Source organism: Prionailurus bengalensis, chromosome B4, assembly GCF_016509475.1.
Source record: "Prionailurus bengalensis isolate Pbe53 chromosome B4, Fcat_Pben_1.1_paternal_pri, whole genome shotgun sequence".
In the NCBI taxonomy this organism is placed as follows: Eukaryota; Metazoa; Chordata; class Mammalia; order Carnivora; family Felidae; genus Prionailurus; species Prionailurus bengalensis.
The window spans coordinates 100,327,541-100,350,321 of NC_057358.1; the positions used below are offsets into that span (position 1 = coordinate 100,327,541).

Here is a 22,781-nt window from a genome sequence, read left to right on the forward strand (position 1 = left end):
ATTCTCTTTTTCCCCAGTATTTAGTTTGGATTGTCTTCAGGTCTTTAAGTTCACTTAAATCTTTTTCTGTCTAGTTTAGTCTATTGTCAATACTATTTAGGCATTTAGGGGATTTTTCATCTCCGACATAGTTTTCACCTACAGTGTTTGATTTAGGCCATTTTTTATATCTTCTGTCTCTACTGTTTTGAAGATATGGATGGAGTACACTTATAATTAACTTTTTATTTTTTTTATATTTTTAAAAGTGAGAGTGAGTAAGCAGGGGAGGAATAGAGAGAGAGGGAGAGAGAATCCCAAGTAGGCTCTGCTCTCAGCATAGAGCCCAGCATGGAGCTCAGTGTCACAAACTGTGAGATCATGATCTGAGCCAAAGTCAAGAGTCACGCTCAACCAACTGAGCCAACCAGGTGCCCCATAATTAACTTTTAATATCCTTACCTGCTAATTTTCACATCTATGTCAGGTTGGGTTGGTTTTGATTTTTCCTCATTGTTACAGATTGTATTTTCCTGCTTCTTGGCATGACTAGTAATTTTTTTTTCTTTTCAAATTTTTATTTAAGATGACTAGTAATTTTTGATTTGGTGCCAGACACTATGAATTGAGTACTGGATATTTTTGTATTCCTACAAAAATTGCAGAGCTTTGTTCTGGGATGCAGTTACTTGGAGGCTTCAGTTCTTTCAGATTTTGTTGTTAGCAAGATTGGTTAGGCAGGACTGAGCAATGTTCAATTTAGGATTAATTATTCCCCGTTGTTGAGATGAGCAAGAGCAATGTACTCCATCGAAAGCCCCAAGAATTGTGTTTCCCCGTGTCACTGGTGGCAATGAACAGGAACTATTCCCAGCTCCATGTGAGCACCAGACTTTGTTCTAAGTCTTTCAGTTGCTTTTTTTCTCTGGTCTTGGACAGTTACCTCACAGGCGCTATCAGCACACGGCTGAAGACTTGCAAGGTGGGGGGTGGGTTGTCCTCTTCATGTCTGTGGAGTTATTTTTCTGTACGGCTCTCTCAGGTCCTTTGAACTCTAGCTGCCTTGGCCCTTCTGGACTCCACTCAGTCTCAACTTGGGGTGCCTCCCAACCCCACCTGTGTTTTCCCTCCTTGCACTACAGCTGTAGCTTGGAAACTCTCAAAACTAGTGAGACTGCTAAGCCTAAGACTGATCTCATTTCCCCATCACTGTTCTTTGTTGCCTGTTGTCCAAGGCCTGAAAACTTTTTTTTTTTCCGATGTAATTTGTGGTTTTGGTGTTTCAAGTGAGAGGGTAAATCTGGCCTATTATTTTCATTTTGCTTTAAGTGGAAGTGTGAGTTAACACATTTTTAAAAATTTTGTTTTAATTTCTGATACAGAAAATATTGGTAGATGTAATTGATCATAAACAATAGCTCCTTGGGCTCCTCAACAATTTAAGAATGTAAAGGGGTCCTGAGATTTAAAAAAAAAAAAAAAAAGTTTGAGAACCAGTGGACCAGATTCCCAGTGCTTCTTTTAATGTTAATGGTTCCATGTGCAACTAAAGGCTCTCGAGTTAAAACAGACTTCTCAACCACATGCTCTCAAGGCCTTCATTATGCTAGTGTGTCCTGTGAATCTACAGCTGTGTGTGTATTGATACAGATTGGTAGCAGCAACACTTGCTAAACTTAACTGATCCTGAAGATTTTTGGGAACTAGAGTTCCCAGCCCTCCTCAAATATACCAAAGCACCACAAGGGACTGAAAACATCCCAGTTGGGTCACTTTAAAAATAAAAGTATTTATTTACCATTCAGCACTTTAATAATACATTTGGATTACTTTTGGGCTACCCTGTTGACTTATTCCAAATGATGAAAGTGATTCCTCCCAGAACAGAGCCTAAACAAAGCCAAATTTCTTCTTCCACTCCTAGAACCACTGGTAGCTAATTTTACATTTTGGGGGGAGCTGTTTGTTATGGCTCCCAATTTAAGAATAATTTTGAGTAGGTTGTTTATTGGGTAGAAACCTCAAATTAGTAGGCACCTGGCAGCTTTGTTTAGAGTAATTTCCTTTCAGATATCTACTAATATCTCCAATATAATTTGGGAAACTTAGTAGGTATGGGAAATGTTGGTTCTGTGTGGGGAATGGTTTAATATTTACATTTGGGTTACCTGTAGCTACCTAACCAACCTCTCAAAAATTTAGTGGCTTAAAATGGTGTTTTTGTTCACAGATCTCTAGTTTGCTCAGGACTCAACAGGAATAGCTCACCTTGTTCCACTTGGTGTGGGTTGGGATGTTCAAAAACCGGGGACTGGAATAATCTGAAGGCTCACTCATGTCAGTTAATACTGGCTGATGGTCGAGATCTCTCAGTGGAGGCTATGGCTGTAATACCTCCATGTGGTTTGGACTTCCTCAGAACATGGCAGCTGAGTTCCAAGATTAAACTTCCAAAGGGAAAGAGGCAGGCAAAAACCATTGCCTTTTCTAACCTCGCCTTGTCCATCATATTGTGCTAAAAATGAGTCACTAGGTTGGCCTTTATTCAGAGGGAGGGGAATTAGTCTCCGTGTTTTGTTGGGAATGTCAAAGAATCTGTGGGCAAGTTCTAAAACTACTACATACAGATTTAGAAGTTACTCCGTAACTGTTCTTCAATTCAGCCTATCTTCATTTATGGTTGATTAGCTTCCCCAGCCTGCTTAACAAAGAGGCCTTACCCTCTCCCACAGTGGAACTTGTCTTCTAAGACCACGTGAGGTGCTCAAGGCTATGATATAAATAAGCATGAATTCTTTCACCTAGTACATCCTCAGTTGATTTCTTCCCACTAAGTTTCTGCTTATGTTTTTGATGCCATACACAGCACAACCGCTGTAGCTTTTCAAAATAAGCAATACAGTATGTTAAAATAGGCTTTGGACAAGATGAAGATATGTTCATTCGTCATGCTGGTTTATTTTACCAATCTCACACCTTACCCCTGAAATTAAAGGTTAGATTGAGTCTTTGATAAAAGTTTCTGGGGAAATAGTGAAAATATTGTGTATAGTCTGGTGCCTCCTTTTCTACGTGAGCCAGCTGAATGTGTCAGGAGACTGCAACATTCTTTGTAACTTATGCAGGATTGAAATGTTTGAGGAAATCACTTCAGTTTCCAGGGTTTAGTAAGTTACCATGTATCAGGTCAGAGTGGAGTCTAAAAAATGTCACACCAAGCCTCAGGTTCTGTAGTTGTCTGTAGGTAGCTGTTTGTAATGATCTTTAGACTTAGATGAATTAAATATTTCAGTGTTTTGTTTAACTGTGCCCACCACCCTAGGTCCTTGTGCCTTTCTGAGGAGCTTATTAGAATGGCTTCTATGGCCCTACCTCTAGAGTCTGCTTCTGTAGGGCCTGGGAATCTGCTTTTTAATACTCCTTGGTGATTCTAATGCAGGTTGTCTAAGGAGAATAACCACCAGCTAGAGTGGGGTGGACAGGTGGGTGGGGGATGCTGCCCGACCATCTCTCAAGAGCTGGAATCGGTTGCCAAGCAACCCTGACCAGGTTAAAAGAGATCTTCTCCAACAGCTGTGATGCAAACATTAGCCTAGTCGGTCAGCTGCATAACGGGGTGGACTCTAACCACTAAAGTACAGGTAGGGACCCAAGTGATTTTCCGCCAACTGAAATCACAGCAGCTCCTCCAAAATGTGAACGACACTGAGCACCTGAATCCAGCTGAAATTTTATTTAAAATGTAAAAGAAACACTTCTTGAAAATGCCGAGGAATAAAAAGCAAAGGGATACAGTGCTCTCTTCCCACTAGTCAGCCAGCCTATCCGTGTACGGGGCAACAGACAGTACGTAAGTGCCGGCAGGATTTCACAGTAGTTTAGTGTTAGATTATCTGTGCCTAGGCCATGTAGAGACTTTCCGTGTTTGATGTCAGCTCAGGGTCACGCCTTTACTGAGCATGAACAAGGGCTCCTGCTCCTTGACCATAGCCAAATCCCTTGGGCCCAAAGTTCTTTGCGTAGCATCCTAAAAAAGGAAAGAGAATTAGCAGAAGGTCCTTTAAGCTTTGCTAGCATTAAGACCCACAAAATGACAAACCCCTGTAAGTTTAAAAAAAAAAAATGGTTTGCCATGCCCAAAAAGAGTTCAACTTATTTAAGATATAAAATGAGCCACATAGCAAGTATCTGAGAGTTGCAAAGGTGAGTCCAAACATTCCGACCCACTGGAGTTACAAGCATACAAATCGGGCCGGGCAAGTTACGTGTTTGTCTGTTGTTACCTTCATACATTCATATGCTTTGCTGGAAACATACAGTGTTTCAATGAGGTTTTTATCTTATTTGTCGGGGTAATTTTAAATGACAGTCAACTTTATTGTCTCAAGTTATCTCTGTTATCTGTGAGCATCTCTAGATCCTTTATTTTCAAATAGCGAGTGGCAATCCCTTGCTTTCCTTCCCGGTTCCTCTCCCCACTGTCACAGTACTTTCTTTTTCTTGTATGCTGGTGAAATTTCCTTAACCAGGGTGGGATATTCAGATGCACAGCAATAATGGAAATTAATTTTACCTTTACAATAGATTTCGCCTTCTTTCTCAGTCAGAGTTGTTGATTCAAGACTCTTCCCACACTTGGCACACCGGAAACAGTTTTTGTGCCAGGGCTGGAAGAGACAACTGAGTAAGTCTGAGAGGGTGGTTTCTTGCAGTACAGTGTAGACACTTTGGCAAGTGGCTCGCAAACGTCAACCCAACGCATACTCCTGACTGCTGTGCTTCAACTCCAACAAAAAGCCTGGAACTGGACCTCCCTGTGTCTACACAGGGTGTTGCCACCTACACCAGGGCTGGGTTCAAACTTCATTTACAGAAGACACGGGCTGTACCAGCCAAGGGCCATCTCCCCAAGAGCCGTCTCAGACCTCACCGCAAGCACAATGTGCCCCTTTAAACACTGCCTCTTTTATGGCTGAGAGCATTGCAGCTGGAAGAGGTGAAGTGGTTAAGTAATTTGCTCAGAAGTACACCTCAGATTAGCATCAGGAGTCCCAACTCTGGTTTCCCACTACATGGAATAACCTGCAGAGTGCAGATTTAACAGTCGTCCTTTAACATCCTTGAGGAGCGCCCCTTATGAAAACAAGTTTCTTTCAAACATAGATGTGATTTGTCAAGTAAGGGCATCGCTTCAACAAGTTAATGATTCAGATGGAAATCTAAGAAAAATCTGAATCCAGGGCATTAATGTATTTATATAAGACAGCACGCCTGAAGGGGATGTGAGGGGGACGGGGGAGAAAGGGAGGAGAGAGGAGTCATTCACTGCTGCTAACTCAAGACAGCACTTTACCTTTCCAGCTCCGATTATCTTCTCAGCAGCATACACGGAATCCCCACATCGGGAACACTTCTCAGCACCTCCATACTTCTGAGCAAATTTAGAAGTGTTTGGATTTGTTGTAGGCCTATGAGGTTGAACACTTGAAGAAAGGGGGAAAAACTAGGATTTACCGAAGGGCCCATTCTAATTAATAAGCCCACAAGACAGGCACAACCGAACTCTGGGACTTAACTGCTGTCTTGTCTCATGGCCAGAGGCCCTCACTGAACTACATCCAGGGGAAAGAAGAACTGTGTCTCAGGTGCTGGCCGGCTGGTACTTTAACCTATTTATGGGCTCATTACTGCCATAAACAGACGAAGCCCCAAACTTAAAAACCTGTCTCTGTGAGTCTAAACAGAATTCCTTGAATCCCCAGTGCTGGCCTCTATGAAACAATTAGGGTATGCTTTATAAAAATATACACTGGACATATTTTTACCCCATATTCATATCATTGTTCATATTACCACTGGAATCACAGGGAGTTTTTTACTTTACCAGAGTCTGAAAAATCACTGTTAGCCTAAGCAGTTAAAAGTTTCTGCAGATAGGTCAGTGGACTCAGGTAGAATTAAGAACGTTAAGCATTACTTACAGATTAATTTCCTAATATACACTAAGTGGGGAAAAGTGTGAATTAACTACTTAGCTTCATGGAAAAATACTGTAGAAGGTTCGCCTATTACTGTATGATGTTTGCTTTTTCTGTGGATATTGTAATTTTTGTCACTTATTTTCAAGTCACTGGGTAACTCTCGTTTTCTTTAATTCCCCTTCAATATGTAGATGTACGTACAGTGCAGAACACCATTCTGGGCTCTGAGAAGATTTAAAGGCCCCTCTCAAACCTTGTAAGTCAGTCAAGCAGATAAGAGGGCAACAGCAGTTAGCTCAGCAAATGGTACAAGTGTCCCATTTTTCCTGTTGGAAAAAGTTTTCTTTCCTGACTCTAGTTTAAGTTACATACTTATAGAAAATAAAATGTTAGTTTAGAAATACTGCCTTTTCATAAAACAAAGGATTCAAACTCCTCCCCGGTATCTTCCATTTCTTCACCTCCAGTGTATCCATGTTTTAGTCATCTGTTTTCTGTACTTTCACATGAGGTGGCAAACATATAGCAGTTCTGGAGTCATGTTTGCTATGGCTGCTGGAAATTTCATTCTAAACAACAAATACCAATTCACAGTACTGATGCAAGCATTGGTGTTTCCATTTGCCCCTAATGTACGAATATTTTTAAAAAAACTGTACAACCTACTGTATGTACTTCCTTTGGAGAGTGATTTTTGATAGCTATTCACAATGATATCCAACATTTGGAATTAGGAGTTTCCCCCCAAAAATGTCCAATATATTATGTTAACAAGAACTTAATGTAGATTATCTCCCACCTCCCTGCTAATGACATCGTGGGGTGTGTATAGTTGTTAACCTCACGAGAAATGAAGAAATAGGGGCTCCGACAGTAAATAACGTGAAGAGCTACAGAATTAGAAAATTGGTGAGTCTGAACTGACAGTTCTGCCTCAGTGAAATGTTCTGCCCACACAGTGCTGCCTCTCCGGGAGACTCCTGTGAAGATAATGTGGTCCCCATATGTTATATCGTTACCACATCCCACAAGGGTGCTCCAGACCACAGGTGCTCCCAGAGGTCAGTCATTAAGAGCAGAGAGGCTTCTGGAAAAGGAAGTCTCTACATCTGGCCCTAGTAGGTGGCCAGGCTAAAAAGGAGAAGAGGCAAGGGCACAGATCAACAGGCCAGCACAGAGGGCTGACCAGCTATTGGAGAAGATGGAGCAGCAGGAGGTAAAGAAGTGGGTCCACTGCCCTTTGTGACTTTAAAACTGTAGCCGCAATCACGGACTTAACTTTTGGGTTATGGATGAACGTGGTTTGAGGGGGGGTGGTGTGGAGGGAGGTATATAGATATGTGTGATTTGAAAGATTTGAAAGAAAATCTTAGAAAACGAGAAAGGATTTTAACAAGCTGGAAAAGGAGAGCAGAACAAGCACAATGAACTTCAACAAAGACCGAGGTAAGCTGGGCTCCTACAAGTGATGGCGCATAACAACGGACGAGCCAGCCCTTGTACAGCTGGTTGGCAAGGCACCATGGCTCGGAAACTCTGTGGAAAAAACCCAAAGAACAGACAGGTGGGCCTCAGTGCAGTGGAAAGAGCACAGGTTTGGGAGCCAAATGGGCATGCGTCAAATCCGGGCTGTGTCACTTACTTGTGTGACCTGAGCCTTAGTGTCCCGTCTATAAAATAGGGACAAGGTATCTAAACCCCCAGAGTTACTGTAAGGATTATGTAAAATGAACATAAATGTTCAGCAAACAGCAGGCACTCAAGTATTATTTCAGGCATACCATAATGCACCGTGCTAAGCTTTGGAGTTACACTAGGAGTTACATTAATTGCTGCAATTAGCTAGCAATGTGACTTTAGGAAATAGCTTAATATTTCATTGTCTACATTTGTTGAGTAAGATGGGAAACCCTACCCTGTAGGGCTGTCGTGAGGATTATGTGAGGTGACGTGTTAATATTGCAGGGTGTCCCGCTCATGGGGCATGATAAATGGTCTTGTCCAAGAAAAGACCACTTTATTGGAGTATCACACCAATTTTGGCCTCTTCGATATAAAACGGATGTGAAAAATGTGAAGTTCAAATGAGAGAATTAATCGGTCAAAAACAGGAATTAAGAGGAAATTCCAAATGAAGAAATTATGTAGCCTGAACATAAAATACTAAATGAAGTTTAGCAGACTCAGTACCTTGCTATTTTGGCACTGGAACCTTTAAATTTTAATACTAATGTCTCAGCGAATCAAAAACAATTTCAATTTGAAGTAAGACTTTGTAAGTTCGAGAAAAGTAATTTCTTGGTGAAATATTCTTACATGGAAGGAGTGACTGAGAATTTTTCCTTGCTTAACTGCACATGAGAAATGTGTCTCATGATTCAGACATCACTTGATTTCATGACATCTGGTCTCCAAAACACTGTGAAATGGAAGTAAATGTAAACCATGTGCTTTTGAGAACATGGGTCCTTGATACACTGGAGCATGGCCCAAAATCAAGACTAGAAATCACTGGAATAATCAATAAGAATTCTATTAGGTCCCAAACTGTCCATTTCAAGCTTAAAGAATAGTCACTAGTTGATACATGAAAACCAAGAGTCCTTCTGTTTGCTTATTTTAAGCTAAAATCTGTCCCAGACTGCTATTTCACCAAGCAACATTAATTGTTATAACTCCGTTCTGAAGGTAAGAAACGTGGTCCTAACTCACCTCTCTGGCTTGATGCCCAGCCTCTCACCCCGGTCCATGTTGAGCGTGCCAGCGCCCTGGCCATAACCATAGCCTTTGGGCCCATACTTCTTTCCATAGCAGGATTTGCAGTAGATCTCTTCATCGTGAATTGCCACTGTGGTGCTATCTAAATTCTTCCTGCAAACCACTGAGGAGGAACGAGTGAGACCTTTAGAAACATGCCAGAGATGCCATTTCCCTAAGAGCAGTGGTGGCCCTGACACATGGTCTACAAATGGGAAAGGCACAGGCTCTCTCACGTTCCTATTTCCCCTGTGGTTTCCCAAAAGCCATGGGACAGCATCTGGACTGGGTCGGCTACAGCTGAGGACGATTTGCCTTTCTCCATGGATAGGAAGGGTGTTGTTTCAGAAATGTATCAGAATTTTAACATCCTGAAGCCTCAGACTTTTCAATAGGCTTGGCCTCTCTGGCAGGACGGAGGGGTTTCAGAGAATTACACGGCTAGAATTACATGAACAAAAGGAACAAAACTAACGCTTGCTCCAACCCTCAGCACAGTCTTCCACCTCTTCACCCTAGTGGTGCCAAAGCACAACCTAACAAAGAGCAAAAGAGTGGCTGAGTGCCCTGTGGGGGCTGGCTCTGTAGCCCTCCCCTGAAGAGCACCCCCGGGCATAAAAACGGCTTTAACTCCAGAATTCCAGTTTTCCTCATGAGTCCGGAAGGGATAACCTATTATTCTTTCATCTCGCCACCGGCTTCTCCAGCAGTGATGAGTAGGTCTGAAAATCGCAAAGTGGTTTCAAGTCTGCATTTGTGTTTCCCTTCTGTCCCAAAGGAGAATGCATTCTTTCTTGATGGTTTTCTCGCCACAAGACATTTCCACGGATCCCACTTCATAAAACTGCCAAATGTCATCATGTTTTACCCAGACATTATTTCACTTTCTAAAACTTCAGTTAAGCTTGGAAAACACACACACACAAAACTGTGAGGGAACTTACTGGGCAGCTGGAAATCCGAAGTCAGTAGAAAGGGGGATTTTTCCTCCCTCCTACTTAAAAGGGTGGGGGAAGGGAAATAAAAGGAGGAAGAAAAGAAGGACATCAGGGAACGGCGACTGGCTGGTGTAAAACAGTTACAATTAGGAAGCTTCTATTAGACTAACACTTTCTCTGGTGGAACAGAATGACGTCATCTGCTCTGGAACCTTGCTGTTGAGGCTCAAGAACTGAAATGTGTTTGCTGAAAGACACAGGTAACCTAAAACCACACATTATAGGAGAATAAACACCCTTAATAGAAAAAATCAAAATACAAAAACTGTTTCAAAGACCACAGAGTTATTAAAGCAATTTTATGAAAATTTTACTGTATGACCATCCTTCCCTTCGTCCTCATTCTCTATTCTCTACAGTAAAATTCTAAGTTTGCAAACTGTTCTGAATTATATCCTTAAAAGACCTTAGTCAGCAGAGACAGATACTAGGAAGTAACAGTAAAATTGCCAGTAAAGAAGTTGACATTGGGGAAACAGTGAGTTTATTATGGTGGAGAGACTATCCTGGCTTAACCTAGATGAAACTAATGTTTCATGAAACTAAGAACAATGTCTAAAGTATCTGTATTTCCCCTTTTGTTCATGTACTCTTGGTTTCAAACCTGCTGGAAAACAGATTCCTTAAAAAAAAAAGTAACTTCTAAGAGACGAAATGATGAAACCAGTTCCAAGAAATGGTAGCTATTATGGGGGCATACACAGTAAACATATGTTAGATTTTTATTCTTTAACTGCGACTTTCTGCTGTTTCTTGTTGCCTGCAAAGCAGTTAGACCATAAAAAGGTCCCAACATGTTGAATGCTGGTGCCTAGAGAGAAAAGGGCAACTAAAATTTGAGAGAGGTTTTTCTGGAGATTATTTCTTAACGTAACCCAACATATTTAATATATGCAGTTTCTAGCAATAATTGTCACTATATGGTACTATAGATACAGCAAGTATCTGCATGTACGGGGGGGGGATCCTCATGTAACAAATCCTTCATCAAAGAAAATTTGTCCTTTGAATCAGAAGATGATGATTAACAAAGAGCTTTCCGAAGTGGCTTCTCTCCTGCTTGAAACTGAACACTTAGTTATCACTACAGTCTGCAGGGGGAGGGGCCCTGTGTCCGGTTCTGTTTCTCTTACTGTCCACTATGTACAGTCTTTCGAGCACAGACGTGTGTTTTATGTCCCTTTTCTTGTCTATATCAGACACTGATAATCTTCCATCTTTAAACAGTAATAATTCTCAACTTGCCTTGATGGCATTTTCACATCCTAAGCTCCTTTCCCTCCATTAGGATATCAATAACCCAGAAAAAACTGAATTTTCATGACCAGAAAAGATGGAAATGTAGCTTCTAGACATTTGATTTCAACCAGTAGTATGCCAAGAAACAAGCAAATAGGTTTCAAAGAGAAAGGCCCCTGCCAAAGAGAAAGCTGGGGTGGATGAGGAGGAGCAAACCGTTCATTCAGAAATGAGAGCCCAGCCCTTACAACACACCAGAAACTGTGCCAAGTGCCAGACTATAAACAGCACTGAGCTCTCAGTGAAGCAGGGGAATGGACGTGAGGACAAGTACAGTACAGCAAAGGCCCAGTGGAGGCTAAAAGCCGTGGGGACGTAGTACGGCCACATGCCACAGGTCAACCCTGCCGTCCTTGCTGCTAGGCTGAGCGTTCACGATGTCCAGGACAGATAGGCAGAAACCACCTAAGCTTCTAAAATCATCTCTGTGGGGCACCTGGGTGACTCAGTCGGTTGAGCATCCAACTCTTGATTTCAGCTCAGGTCATGATCTCACACTGCATTGGATCGAGCCCCGCCGACAGCATGGAGACTGCTTGGGATTCTCTCCTTCTCTCTCTCAGCACCACCCCCTGGCCCCACTCATGCTCTCTCTCAAAATAAATAAGTAAACATTAAAAAAAATATATTTGTTAACAAATCCACAATGTTTTTCCTTAAATAGGTAAACTGAAGCTTTTACATTCATTACAACCCATTCATTGTCGAAGATCGAGCCCTGGAAGATACTTACTGCACAGAAAGCAGCAGCGGTGGAAGCTTCTCCCATCACACTGCACCTCTTCTGCGTGGTACACGGTCCTCCCACACGCCCCGCACTTGTTTCCACCTCCCCACACGGGCATTCTGCAGGAATAAAGGACTCATTAGAATGTCCCCACACGAGACGAGATGCCTGCCAAGCTCCCGGGAGGGCTGTTTAAACCCCAGAGCCAGCTGCAGATTTTGTCTAAGAACTGCTCTAACCACGTCTTTAAAGCCCTGCGTTCCTCCAAAATCGCCTCGTCTCATCTTCCAAATTGCAGCTCTTTCCTTAGCAAACTCTGACTTGTCACGCGCAAGTTTTTTTTCCCTACAGGACAGAGGATCTGCATTCAGTAAAACAGTACAGGTCGCCAGGCACAAAACAAAACTATGCCACCAGAAGCATGATGAGGGTTGAGAAAGAAGTGTGGGAGTGGAAAGGCAAACACTGTCCGCCCCTGACACCCCCACCTTAAGGATGGGTTCTGAAAACTCAGCTGAAGAACATGCACCCGGGTGGAGGTCTTTATCATGTGTTCACTTCGTTGTAACACCACCGATTTTTTTTTTTTTAATGTTTGACAGAGAGACAGAGCATGAGCAGGGGAGGGGCAGAGAGAGAGGGAGACACAGAATCCGAAGCAGGCTCCAGGCTCTGAGCTGTCAGCACAGAGCCCGACGCAGGGCTCGAACTCACAGACTGCGAGATCATGACCTGAGGTGAAGTCAGACGTTCAACCGACTGAGCCACCCAGGCGCCCCTAACAACGCCGAATTCTTAACACAATCTACAAGAGCTCTGCCACTTTCGAGGGATGAACAGAGTGTTGTATTGCCTCGCGAGAACTAGTCTTATCTGTGTCTGCTGAAGTTAATGCAAGATGACGGTGTAAATAGTTGTGTCTGTGACTGGAAGAACTGTGTGCATGGAGCCCCGGCTGTAACCACAACAAACATCCATCGGGATGGCTACGATTTAGGTTTCTGTGCTTCACTAACCCCCAGCTCCTCTAGCCCAGCCGGTAGTAGTTTTTCCCCTCTTCGATAGGCCTGTCAGTCCATAGAGAATATACTACCAAGTTCCCTTCCTGGTGAAGTGAATTGTCTTTTGAGCACGTCTGCAGTTGGCCTGACTCTGGGGTAGTGCTCCAAGCTTAAATCCTGCTGTGATGTGGGGCCAACATGTTCTAACCTCTCTTCTCAATGAACTGGCCTACCTGGCCACGGTATCAAATGTCTACTTCTGAATGGCCAACGTACTCAGGTGCCTTAGCAGTACAGAAAGTTGTCCTTCAAGGATGGTGCCCTGCCCTGCCCCAAGTGGTGTCTAAAAACACAGTGAGAATTTCTCCTCCAGCCTCATTCTCACACTTCTCTTCTGTGAGTGGTATTTGTAGCCCTTGGTTGTTCAGTCTCCTTAGGTGAGATGCACACCTCTCTAGGAAATAGCTGGATGAGAAAGTGGAGACCCCCTTGCTAACTCAGACGTGGCTAGCCTCATAAGGGAAAAGGAGGGCTGCTAAGCAAATAGACGGAAGAATCTTCAATCCTTAAAATAAAAAGGAAGGCGGTCAATTCCCATCCTCCTGCCCAGCCTATAGCATTAAACGATCCAGAACCCAGTGACTTCCTTGACACTGAGATGAAGTCTTTCTAAAAGCAAGTTTTACAGAATCAATCAGTGTTGGGCACATTTCTGGGATACAGCATTCTCTTGATCCTCTTGTAACACTTTCCCCCAGATGTTCTCCAGGCAAGTAACCATCTCTTTCTTAGTCCATGTGGGTTAGGAAGTACTTATTAAAATGTAGTCTCCTTGTGATGGTCCACCACATCTGGTACCAATTCAAGATGAAATGCAGGTGAGAGTTCAGAAACTTTATACAATTTTATGCCACAACAATCAAGAGCATGATCAGTGGACTCACCTTACTGAATAGCATAGAAGCAGAGAATCTGTGCTTGGAAATTAAACAAAAATGGTCCTTTACCAGATAGTGTGAGAAGTACTTGTTTAGAGGGTGTTGACCGTACCCTCAACTCCGGGGCTGGGCGTGTGACTCGGTCATGACAATGAGGTCACTGCATCCCCCCCCACCCCCCGCCTGCCACCATCACAGTGTCTGGTGTGGGAATGAGCACACGACCCTAAGGCAGTTCAGTGAAAGTTAAACCCAGGGCTATGTGGATGTAGGGGTGGAGCTGCTAGCAGCTGCCTAGCCACTGGAAGAAAGGAACTTAAGAATGAAGCTGGCCCAGAAGAAGAGAGATGGAGAGACTAGGTTTAGACACTTTTCAGCTGTGTCTTGTCTTATCCTATAGACATTACATGAGCCAGTACATTGCCTTTTCAAAGTCATTCTGAGATGGAGCTCCTGTTCCTTGAAAAACACACAGACCTGACTAATATGACTAGTTATCACCAAACTGTTGGTCTCAACTTGCAAAAAGCCTACTTCCTTATTCAGACAGGACCAAGGTGATTCTGAGGGTCCATGAAGGTAACAGGCTACTGTGAAGGCATCCACAGAGGATCAACAGCTAGCAGCAACGGGATAAATCTGCAAGCTTTCCTATAGTAGTTGCATAAATCTTTTATTCCCTTCCCTGGAGACAGGTGCTCCAATGTTTAAATCCACAGTGAAATTTGAGCCTGACTGTAAAACCTCAGACACAAAGCCTTGGCTCCAACAGCCTGCACTGGCTTGAGTCTAAAGTGCAATTAGTGATACTGACTTTGCCCCCCGGCTCCAAAGTTACCAGAGTTCTGGAATGTTCATGGATGCCACAGACATCTGCTGGAAGTACCCTTATGATTCTGGAGGAAACCTAAAACCCAACCCTGGCTTGTAGGTAATGACCTTACAATTAATTACTACCTAAAATTGGATCCCAGCATCAACAGCCCAGCTGGCTTCTAACATATTCTGTTATTGTCAAGGCATTTCTCATCCTATTAGAAACTATACTATTTAATATCAACCTAGTAGCTTATATTTTCCCACCTGTTTACTTTGGAGCTATCACCAATAAGGAACCAGATTTCTATGAAGACTAATGCCATCTTGGGTTATCTCTGAATACCATTTAAAAATACTTTTTTCAAAAACTAACTCATCACTTTGTTATTCCCTATTAAAGAGCAGCTTGGACTTTTAAACAGGGAAGGTCTTTCCTTTCTTTATGTAATTCACAGTTACTTAAATTCACTTATTGTAAGTCAAGTCTGATTTCTATGGCACAGGCCACACCAGCCAAATGTGTCATCTTTTCAGGAAATATCCATCTAAGTACTACAACATTCAGCTTACTATGTTAAAAGCTTTTTCCCCTCTAGGGTGGGGACCACATTTCTGTATTCCCCATACCATGTACCAGAGTGCTTGGCACCTATCAAAATAATGTCTGTTGTTTTAAAGAATTCTTCCTTTTTTAAATTGTACAATTCCCAATTCGATTTTATGTTTATCAAGACAAAGGTAGCACTGGTCTACTTCCCTTTGTCACATTTTTTGATTCTACATAAAATTTCCAAGTCATTAACTTTTCAAAATTTCCATCCAGTCTCAAGGCTTTCCTAAGGATTTCTGAATAACCCTCTCTGTGGTCCAAGCACATGGTGTAATAGAAAGAGCATCCTCACAAAGCTTCAGCTGGAGTAATCTTTATTTTTTTATGTTGGATACTGGGTAGTTGGGCGTTCCTTATATTATTCTCTACTTTGTATGTCTGCAATATTTCATAATGGAAAGAAGGGAGGGAAGGAGGAAGGTTGGTTTGGATAGATCTAATATTTAAGATGTTACTTAAGATGGTTGTGCAACCTTGGGCTTAGTTTTCTCATCTGTAAAATAGGGAAAGGCAGCCCTCTCTAACCAGTGGAGATACTGTGAAGACAAAAGGGGGTAAACAAATGTATTGGCAGCTGTCCAGTTAACTGTTTGCTTGAAAATGGAGGGGCATCTCCTAACTGTCCATCCTGCCAGGAGTACTCCAGTAGGAAAACCCACTGGCTGGCGCCTACAGAAGAACAGAGCTCAGAGCAAAAAACAGGGTAGAGAAAAAACTTAGCTGGTTAGTCACTCATAAACCTTCTTCTGGGATGTTAATACGCACTGCAGACAATGATAGTTCCATTTATGGTGACTAAGAAATGAAGTTCAAATTTACACTTTTGGGGTGAACCCCTGTGGACGTTCCCTGAATTTGGCAGGAGGAAGTGTGATGATCTTCCATTTCTGTCACTCTTGGCATTGCTTTGCACAGAAAAAAATTCTAAAGCTTCATGTTCCCTACAGGCCTTTGGCCGTACTACTCCACAACAGCTGACACTAATCACAGCAGACTGGATTTGCACTCCGCAGTCTGGGCTACGTGCCTCTCCCCAATCCTATGCATTAATTTACAGAATGGTGAGAGGAGAAAAGAAATCCCACTTTACACATATCTCGCCAAAGAGGCCAAACAGGCTTATTCTCGGTTTCTCAGTCCACTCTTTGTTTTTCAATGTCTGAAAGAGTTCTAATACTGGGGCACTGTGTTAGATTAAAAGGCTTGGTTTACATCTGAACACCTGTATGCGATTTCTCTTTGCTCCTTCTCCCCAGGCAAAGACACCACCCAGAATTTCATAAGACTTACCCCTAGGAGAAAATTACTGTCGTCTAAATCTGAGTCACTTGTGGTCAAGTTACCTCATTCTCCAGATAACCGGCAAGAACCGCAAAGTGGCCACACAGATCATTCTCACACTACCTGTTCTGCATTTGCCATCTTCTTTTAGGTTCTGAATGTCTTGAATCCATGACTCTAGACTCTACATGTCGCCACTCACAGTTTCAGTCACTCGCTCTGATAGCAAAGGTTTGGAATGAATCCGTCTATAAACCCGAATTCTAAATACTTCCAGAAGCTTTGACATTTTATTATTACATACAGGGTTTTCTTAGGACACTGGAATCTGGCTAGAATCCAATTTCCAGAAAGGGAGAATTCATTATAAACCAATTTCATCTTGAGACACATGGAGAGGGGTCGCTAGTTAAAGAATATGTAAATTAGTAGCACTGTCCCGAATTACAATGATTTTTTAACAGAGCCAGAGTTTGAGAGTAGTAGTTAATTGGAAGTTAACGTGCCCATTCTAAAAATTTTTCCTTCTGCTTACCAAACAATCTGGTTAGCCTACTTCCCTTATCTAAGTGAATACCACTGAGCCAAGCACAGACTTTACATGTTAGTGATGAGCTACATGTTCCATTTGGCTCCTTCTACCAAAGCCACGACTTCAAGACAGCTCGGCCTAAGAGTCCATTAAAAGCATGGCTTTCGGAGTCAACACAGTCTCATTTCCCTCACATGTAAAAGGAGGATAATGTGCCTTTGTTACAGAGTTAAGAGAATAGGTTGAAGAAATGCTTATCGGAGGCAGTCTGTGTAGAACGATATACTCAACATACTCAAGAGATGATGTTTTGTTATCAGTCCTCACCTACACATCTCAGATAGCCATTCCTTCATTATACCCCTAATCCCCCTGCCTCTCCCCATCAGGGCAACTGACTTCCTGCCCTCCCTCATCCAGCTAAATCCGAATTCCTTTCCTGTATCTCAAGTAATTCTTCTAGGGTAAGGGCAGCTAATAACCACTGTACAATGCTTTACTGCATGGAGATTTCGTCTAAATGTATTAATTCCGCACTCTGTAAGCCACATCCTGGGTTAGGAACTGAGGCTAAAATAGCTGGTCCTAAGGAAGGGTGCCTGTTCCTCAGGAGGTCCTGCTTTGGTGCTAGCATGACATGAACAAAAGGCAATACGGTAGAAGCCATGACACAGAAGCAGGTAGAAAGGGATTCGGGAAGTCCGCAAGGTCTCAGGGATGGCAAAAACAGTTTCATCTCATAGATTTACTCACAGTGGGCTCCTGGAACCAGGTTCAAGATTCCGCATTAAAGACAACTGTGATTAATAACGTCTGCCACGGAAAATGCATTGCATGTGCCACCTCTAACATGTTCCTAGTATAAGAGAAAGAGCGTGGAGATAGAAGGCTGAAAGTCTGTTACTGGCTCTGTGATCTTGGCCAAGTTCTTTAACTTCGACATCCTCAGCTGCACCTTGGAAACGGATGAGAACGCTCGTCGGGTGGTTGGAGGATTTCACGAGATACCGTTTGTGAAGTACCTGGCAAAGAGCCTGCGCTGCACAGACGCCGGCTTCCTCTTCCTTCAGCAGCGCTGCTGGGCCTGAATATGGCTACCAGAAGGTCGGCCGTTAGGTGACTTGCTGAGGTCAATGACCTCCAAACACCCAAAGCCCGGCTCAACCCACTCCTGTCCAACTCCAGAACCACAATCTCTTCCCCAAACTCCCATATCTGATTGAAGGGTTGAGACCATTCAGATCACCTGAGAATTATCAGTCCTTTGGTTACCAAATTACTTGTGCACAGGAACGCCTTCCTCTTTGACCAATCTTCAACCCTCCAGCTACCGGTTAGTGAGTGTCCTCTCTGTGCCTGGCTCACCCCCAAACTGCTACTTTCGACCAGAAAGCTCTCTGTCACTCCTCTCTGCTGCCCTAAGTCTATCCTCGCTACAGAGAAATCCGTCCTTCTCTCCAGTAAGTTGTCCTGTGTTCACCTCAGCGCCACCATTACTTACTAATTCTATATCCTGTTTCCATTCATGTCTTCAACATGGAGTACAGCAAAATCCTTGACACAGATTTCAGTACTACCTGCCAAGTCACATACTGTAATTAGAATGCAACTAGGCTATAGATTTGGTCACCGACCCCCAGCATCTGCCATCTCAATCCACAATCTGTGCGATCCACAAGATATTTAATTATTCAAATAATTTAATGTTGGTGTGATTTTTACATGGAGTCAGACCGAGATTTATACGCCAAAACTAATTACTTATATGCCAAGTGATCTTAGGTTGGTTATTTGATCTGCTGGTTTTCTCATTTTAAAAAATGGAGGTAATGCTTATTTATATCATAAACTAGTTCTGAGATTAAAGAGTATACGGAAAGCATTTAGAATAGCGCTTGCCACGTGAAAGGTAACAATAATCACAAATACTCATGTAATACAAGCTCTTTGCCTGTATTACAGGCACAATGTTTATTTCACAAACGTTTCCATTAAATCCCCCGACGCTTACTACATGTGCCACTTATATTAAGTAGTTTACTTATGTTAACTTACTTAATCCTCCTAACAGCTAAGGTAGACATTATCATTATACCCATTTTATGGCTGGAGAAGCTGAGGTATAGAGATCAAGTGACTCATAACTGTGAAACCAAAGCAAAATTACCATTTCAATTGAAAAATGAACACCAATAAAATTCAAATGAACTACAGAGTTCGTTTCACTGATGTTTTGCTGAAACTAAACCACTGTTAGCAACACAAATATAGTAGTGACTTCTAGGCTCTGGCACAGGTTCTTTCCAAATTGGGCATTTCCTGTACTATGTGAAGACTGAATTCTCTCTTCACTTTTCTCTTTTAGAAGTACTATGAAGCCACCCTGAAACGTTCTCTCCTGTAGTGAACTGGGAAGGTATTTGGCCCTAATGTATTATATGGTATCTGTCCTCTTTTCATTAGTGAAGGACAATTAGTAGTTACTGTTGGCACAATGAGATAATAAAAAAGAGCAAGGAGAACTGATACCCTTTGCAAATGATTCACAATGTACTTGTTCCCCTGACTTGGTTCTTCCCTTGACTTACACAAAAACTTAAATTTTTTTTAATTTTTAATTTTTACTTTATTTTGAGAGAGAGGGCAAGCACGCATGTGAGCACAGGGGAGGTGCAGAGAGAGGGAGGGAGAGAGAGGATCCATAAGCAGGCTCCACACTCAGCATGGAGCCCAACTCAGGGTTTGATCTCACAACCCTGAGATCATGACCCGAGCTGAGAGAGTTGGACGTTTAACTGACGAAGCCACCCAGGCGCCCCCAAAACTTAAAATTTTTAACTATCAGAACTTGTGCCGGGTTCTTCCACAATCCAGTTTGAGAAAACTCCAAGTCAGGGTACTTAAACTGGGACCACAGATTCCTTGAAATAGCAGGGACTGATGAACTTGGTACCACGTACTTTATTTTATGCACTTAAAAACATTTTGAAAAGGAGTTCAGAAGCTTCACCAGACTGCCAGAAGGGTCCACCACACCATAACAGTTAAGTATCACAATTGTGGGTAATCAAGGCCCCAAGGGAGTCTAGAGATCCCCACCCAATAGAACCCCAAGGATGCCATGCAAATACCAGCCCAGGAAATAATATGGCACCTTGAGGAAACCAATGAATATCAGCAAAGGGAAGAAACCTGTCCTCATGGCAAGGCCTAATAGCTACTGGTAAGTCTACATCAGTGCCCTCCTGGAAGAGGCTTTCACTGATGACCATTTCCCTATATATTCAATAAAATTTACAATAGTGTCCAATTACAAGGAACCTCTCCCTGGCTGAGCTGGGCTTTGTACAAGGATCACAATCAACGTGCCTTATGACAACCCTGTTGTAGGTGCTGTTACATCCATTTTATTAGGTGAAGTAACTAAGACCAGACAGTAAAGATGCCCAAGGTCATCAAACCAATGGGTGCTAGTACTGGCATGTGACTTGGGGCATGGCTGGCTTTAGTCCTGTCGTTTTCACTAGGCCAGGACTCCTTCTCCATAGGAGGTTTGCTCTCCTCAGCTCTCCTGATTTACCTTATTTCTGGCAGAGAAGAACAATTAGACGTCCACATCTCCATGGCCATTTAGTGGCAATGTTGAGGCTGGACTGAGGCTTCTAAAGCTCATTTATTGCCACCCCCCTCTATTCTATGCCAACATTCTTGCTGTTTTGGTATAAAATGCAATTTTGCCAAAATCCAAGTTATTGCCAGTTTCATCAGATCTCCAATGAGTATTGCTTTCATCATAGTATTTAGCATATTGGTATTTGTGTCAATCAGTATTTGAATACATTTGGAGCAACCGTTAAAAATTTACAATCGAAACCTTAAGTCAAATTCGCTAATATTACCTACTGCCTGAGTTCAATTAAATATTTGTCCCCCACAATTGCAATCTTACTCCTTCCTTTCTTCATTCAATTAACCAATAGTGGCTCTGGTCCAACTGTGTTCAAGGCACGCAGGCAACTACTGTGAGTCTCAAAGACTCGTGAGATGCAGATCTTGTCTCTTGTAGTTTTCACTCTAAAAGAGCAAAGAAAACTAGACACCAGAGTAGAAAGAACATTGAGAAATATTGATCAAGTACCAGCTGCAATCAACCTGAGACAGCAATGACCAAGGATAGTGAGGGCAGACCAGGGTGGACTTCATAAAATCACTTATGGTTTGGTACACAGTTTTGAAGTTATGTGATTCATTTAATCCATCGCCCATCTCTTTCCTGAAAAACCTGAGTCAAATTAGAGACAAATTTGTGATTGTCCTATTTGAATTCTTGTCATTTCATAAGTAGAGCTTTAAAACAGGTTAATTAGAAAAGAACCCATGACACCATTTTTACTGCCTGAGTTAAAAAAAAATTACTACCCCAAATTAAAATATTACCCATATTGAAAGCATATTAAAGGTGAAAATGTGCTTAATCTGCTGATGGCAAATAAAACAGGGACCACATTTTGGGTAACCATTAAACAAATATCCTTCAACAAACGTCCGGACTTGGGAGTGGGGGAGGAAGGTGAGTGTCTCCCGGCTTAGAAACCCCCTCCCCCAGGGACTGCCTACGTGGAGCTTTGGAACTCAGGATGTGATTTCAGGACCTGTTGCAGAATTTCACAACCAAGCATTCTTGCTTTCCCGTTTATACCTGAATCGTAGAAAGTTCCGGAAAAAGCTCGACCTGATGTTTCACTGCTGTTCTTTCAACATTTAAGGTTCAGTGCTTAGTGGGCAGAGACCACTAAACAATGGGGATGCCAGAAATCTGCACCGCAGCAGGGGAAGGATCCTGGGCTCGGCGGACTGTGGAAGCCCCCACCTCACTCCCAGGACTCCCAACCAGCCCCTGGTAAGGTCGCCCTCAGCGCAGCGAGGCAGAGGAGACCCCCTCCGGGCAGAGGAGACCCCGAGACTCGGAACCCACCCCACCCTCTTCTTGGAAAGAAAACCGGCTGCTGGAGGAGGGGGCCCAATGCTACCAAAAGGCGGAATAGCAGCAACGCGAAACTCTCGGCCCCGCCTCTCTCCCAAAGAAACCGGTGTGTGAAGCAACTGGTAGGGAGGTCACGCACGATTATTTATCTGCCCGAAGGGCCCGGGATCCAAGGACAGGGCCGCGGCTACGGGGAGCAGGGCAGGTGTGTGTGAAAGGGGGGTGGGGGAACCGGGGGGGGCAGGGGTGAGGAGAATGACGGAGGGGAGGGCAAGTGGGGATCGAGATGGGGATATCGGAGATGGGGGGGGGGCGCCGGCAGGACGTCCCGAGGAGCCCGGGAGGCTGTGGGAACCTTCCTCCCCCGGGGTGGGCGGAGGCGCCCCCACTGCAGTTACTCACTCGAGTCGGAGGCAGGACCACGCACCACCCGCGGCAAGGTCAGATCGCTGGGAAAGCTCCGCGAGTCCGCGAACAGCGGCGAACCCAGAGCCCCCACCTTTTAAAGACTCCGTGATGGGCGTGGCCCTACGCGCCCCGCCCCGCCCCGCCCCGCCGCACCCGGCCGATTCCCGGACCCGCTCTGGACGGCCGGGGGAGTCTAGCGCGGGGGCTGCTTGCCGAGCGGCTTCAGGCGGGGGGCCGCGAGACAAAGGGCAGAATCCCGCCTCTTCCTGCTGTTTCCCGCCCGCCTGGCATCTTCCCACGTCCCGGGACCCTTCCGCCGGCCTTACCCCTCTCCCTCCTAACGGGATCCGGCAGTTTCCAGAAGTGATTAGCAGCTGGAAAAGGAGACTTTCTTACCCTTACAGAGGGACCGGGTCGCGAGACTGTCCCGTCGGGAAACAGCCCCCTCCACCCTGTGAGGTACCCTT

General features: G+C 43.6%; 2 protein-coding genes across 2 annotated transcripts in view; one reads left to right on the plus strand and one right to left on the minus strand.

Moving 5' to 3' along the window:
* The window catches only part of ZDHHC17 (zinc finger DHHC-type palmitoyltransferase 17), a 104,246-nt gene extending 92,458 nt beyond the window's left edge, over positions 1 to 11,788 (plus strand). The window contains exon 18 of the mRNA XM_043561548.1: positions 11,679 to 11,788. Within this exon, the coding sequence (XP_043417483.1) occupies positions 11,679 to 11,682 (4 nt within the window). The 3' untranslated portion in view covers positions 11,683 to 11,788. The remainder of the gene's footprint in view (positions 1 to 11,678) is intronic.
* Positions 3,698 to 22,420, minus strand: CSRP2 (cysteine and glycine rich protein 2). The gene is made up of 6 exons (XM_043561550.1): positions 22,309 to 22,420; positions 11,748 to 11,860; positions 8,673 to 8,841; positions 5,333 to 5,462; positions 4,553 to 4,646; positions 3,698 to 4,006 (listed from the first exon to the last, which is right to left on the minus strand). The coding sequence occupies exons 2-6, from the start codon at positions 11,857 to 11,859 to the stop codon at positions 3,930 to 3,932; spliced, it is 582 nt and encodes a 193-aa protein (XP_043417485.1). The 5' UTR covers position 11,860; positions 22,309 to 22,420; the 3' UTR covers positions 3,698 to 3,929.
* Between the last annotated feature and the right edge of the window lie 361 nt (positions 22,421 to 22,781).

Excerpts from the sequence above, each read along its gene's own strand:
- CSRP2 (XM_043561550.1), bottom strand. The coding sequence starts at position 11,859 with ATGCCCGTGTGGGGAGGTGGAAACAAGTGCGGGGCGTGTGGGAGGACC. Across the intron at positions 8,842-11,747 it reads CCGCTGCTGCTTTCTGTGCA|TGGTTTGCAGGAAGAATTTA; the intron begins GTAAGTATCTTC and ends GTTCCTCCTCAG. Across the intron at positions 5,463-8,672 it reads CTGGGCATCAAGCCAGAGAG|TGTTCAACCTCATAGGCCTA; the intron begins GTGAGTTAGGAC and ends CCTTTCTTCAAG.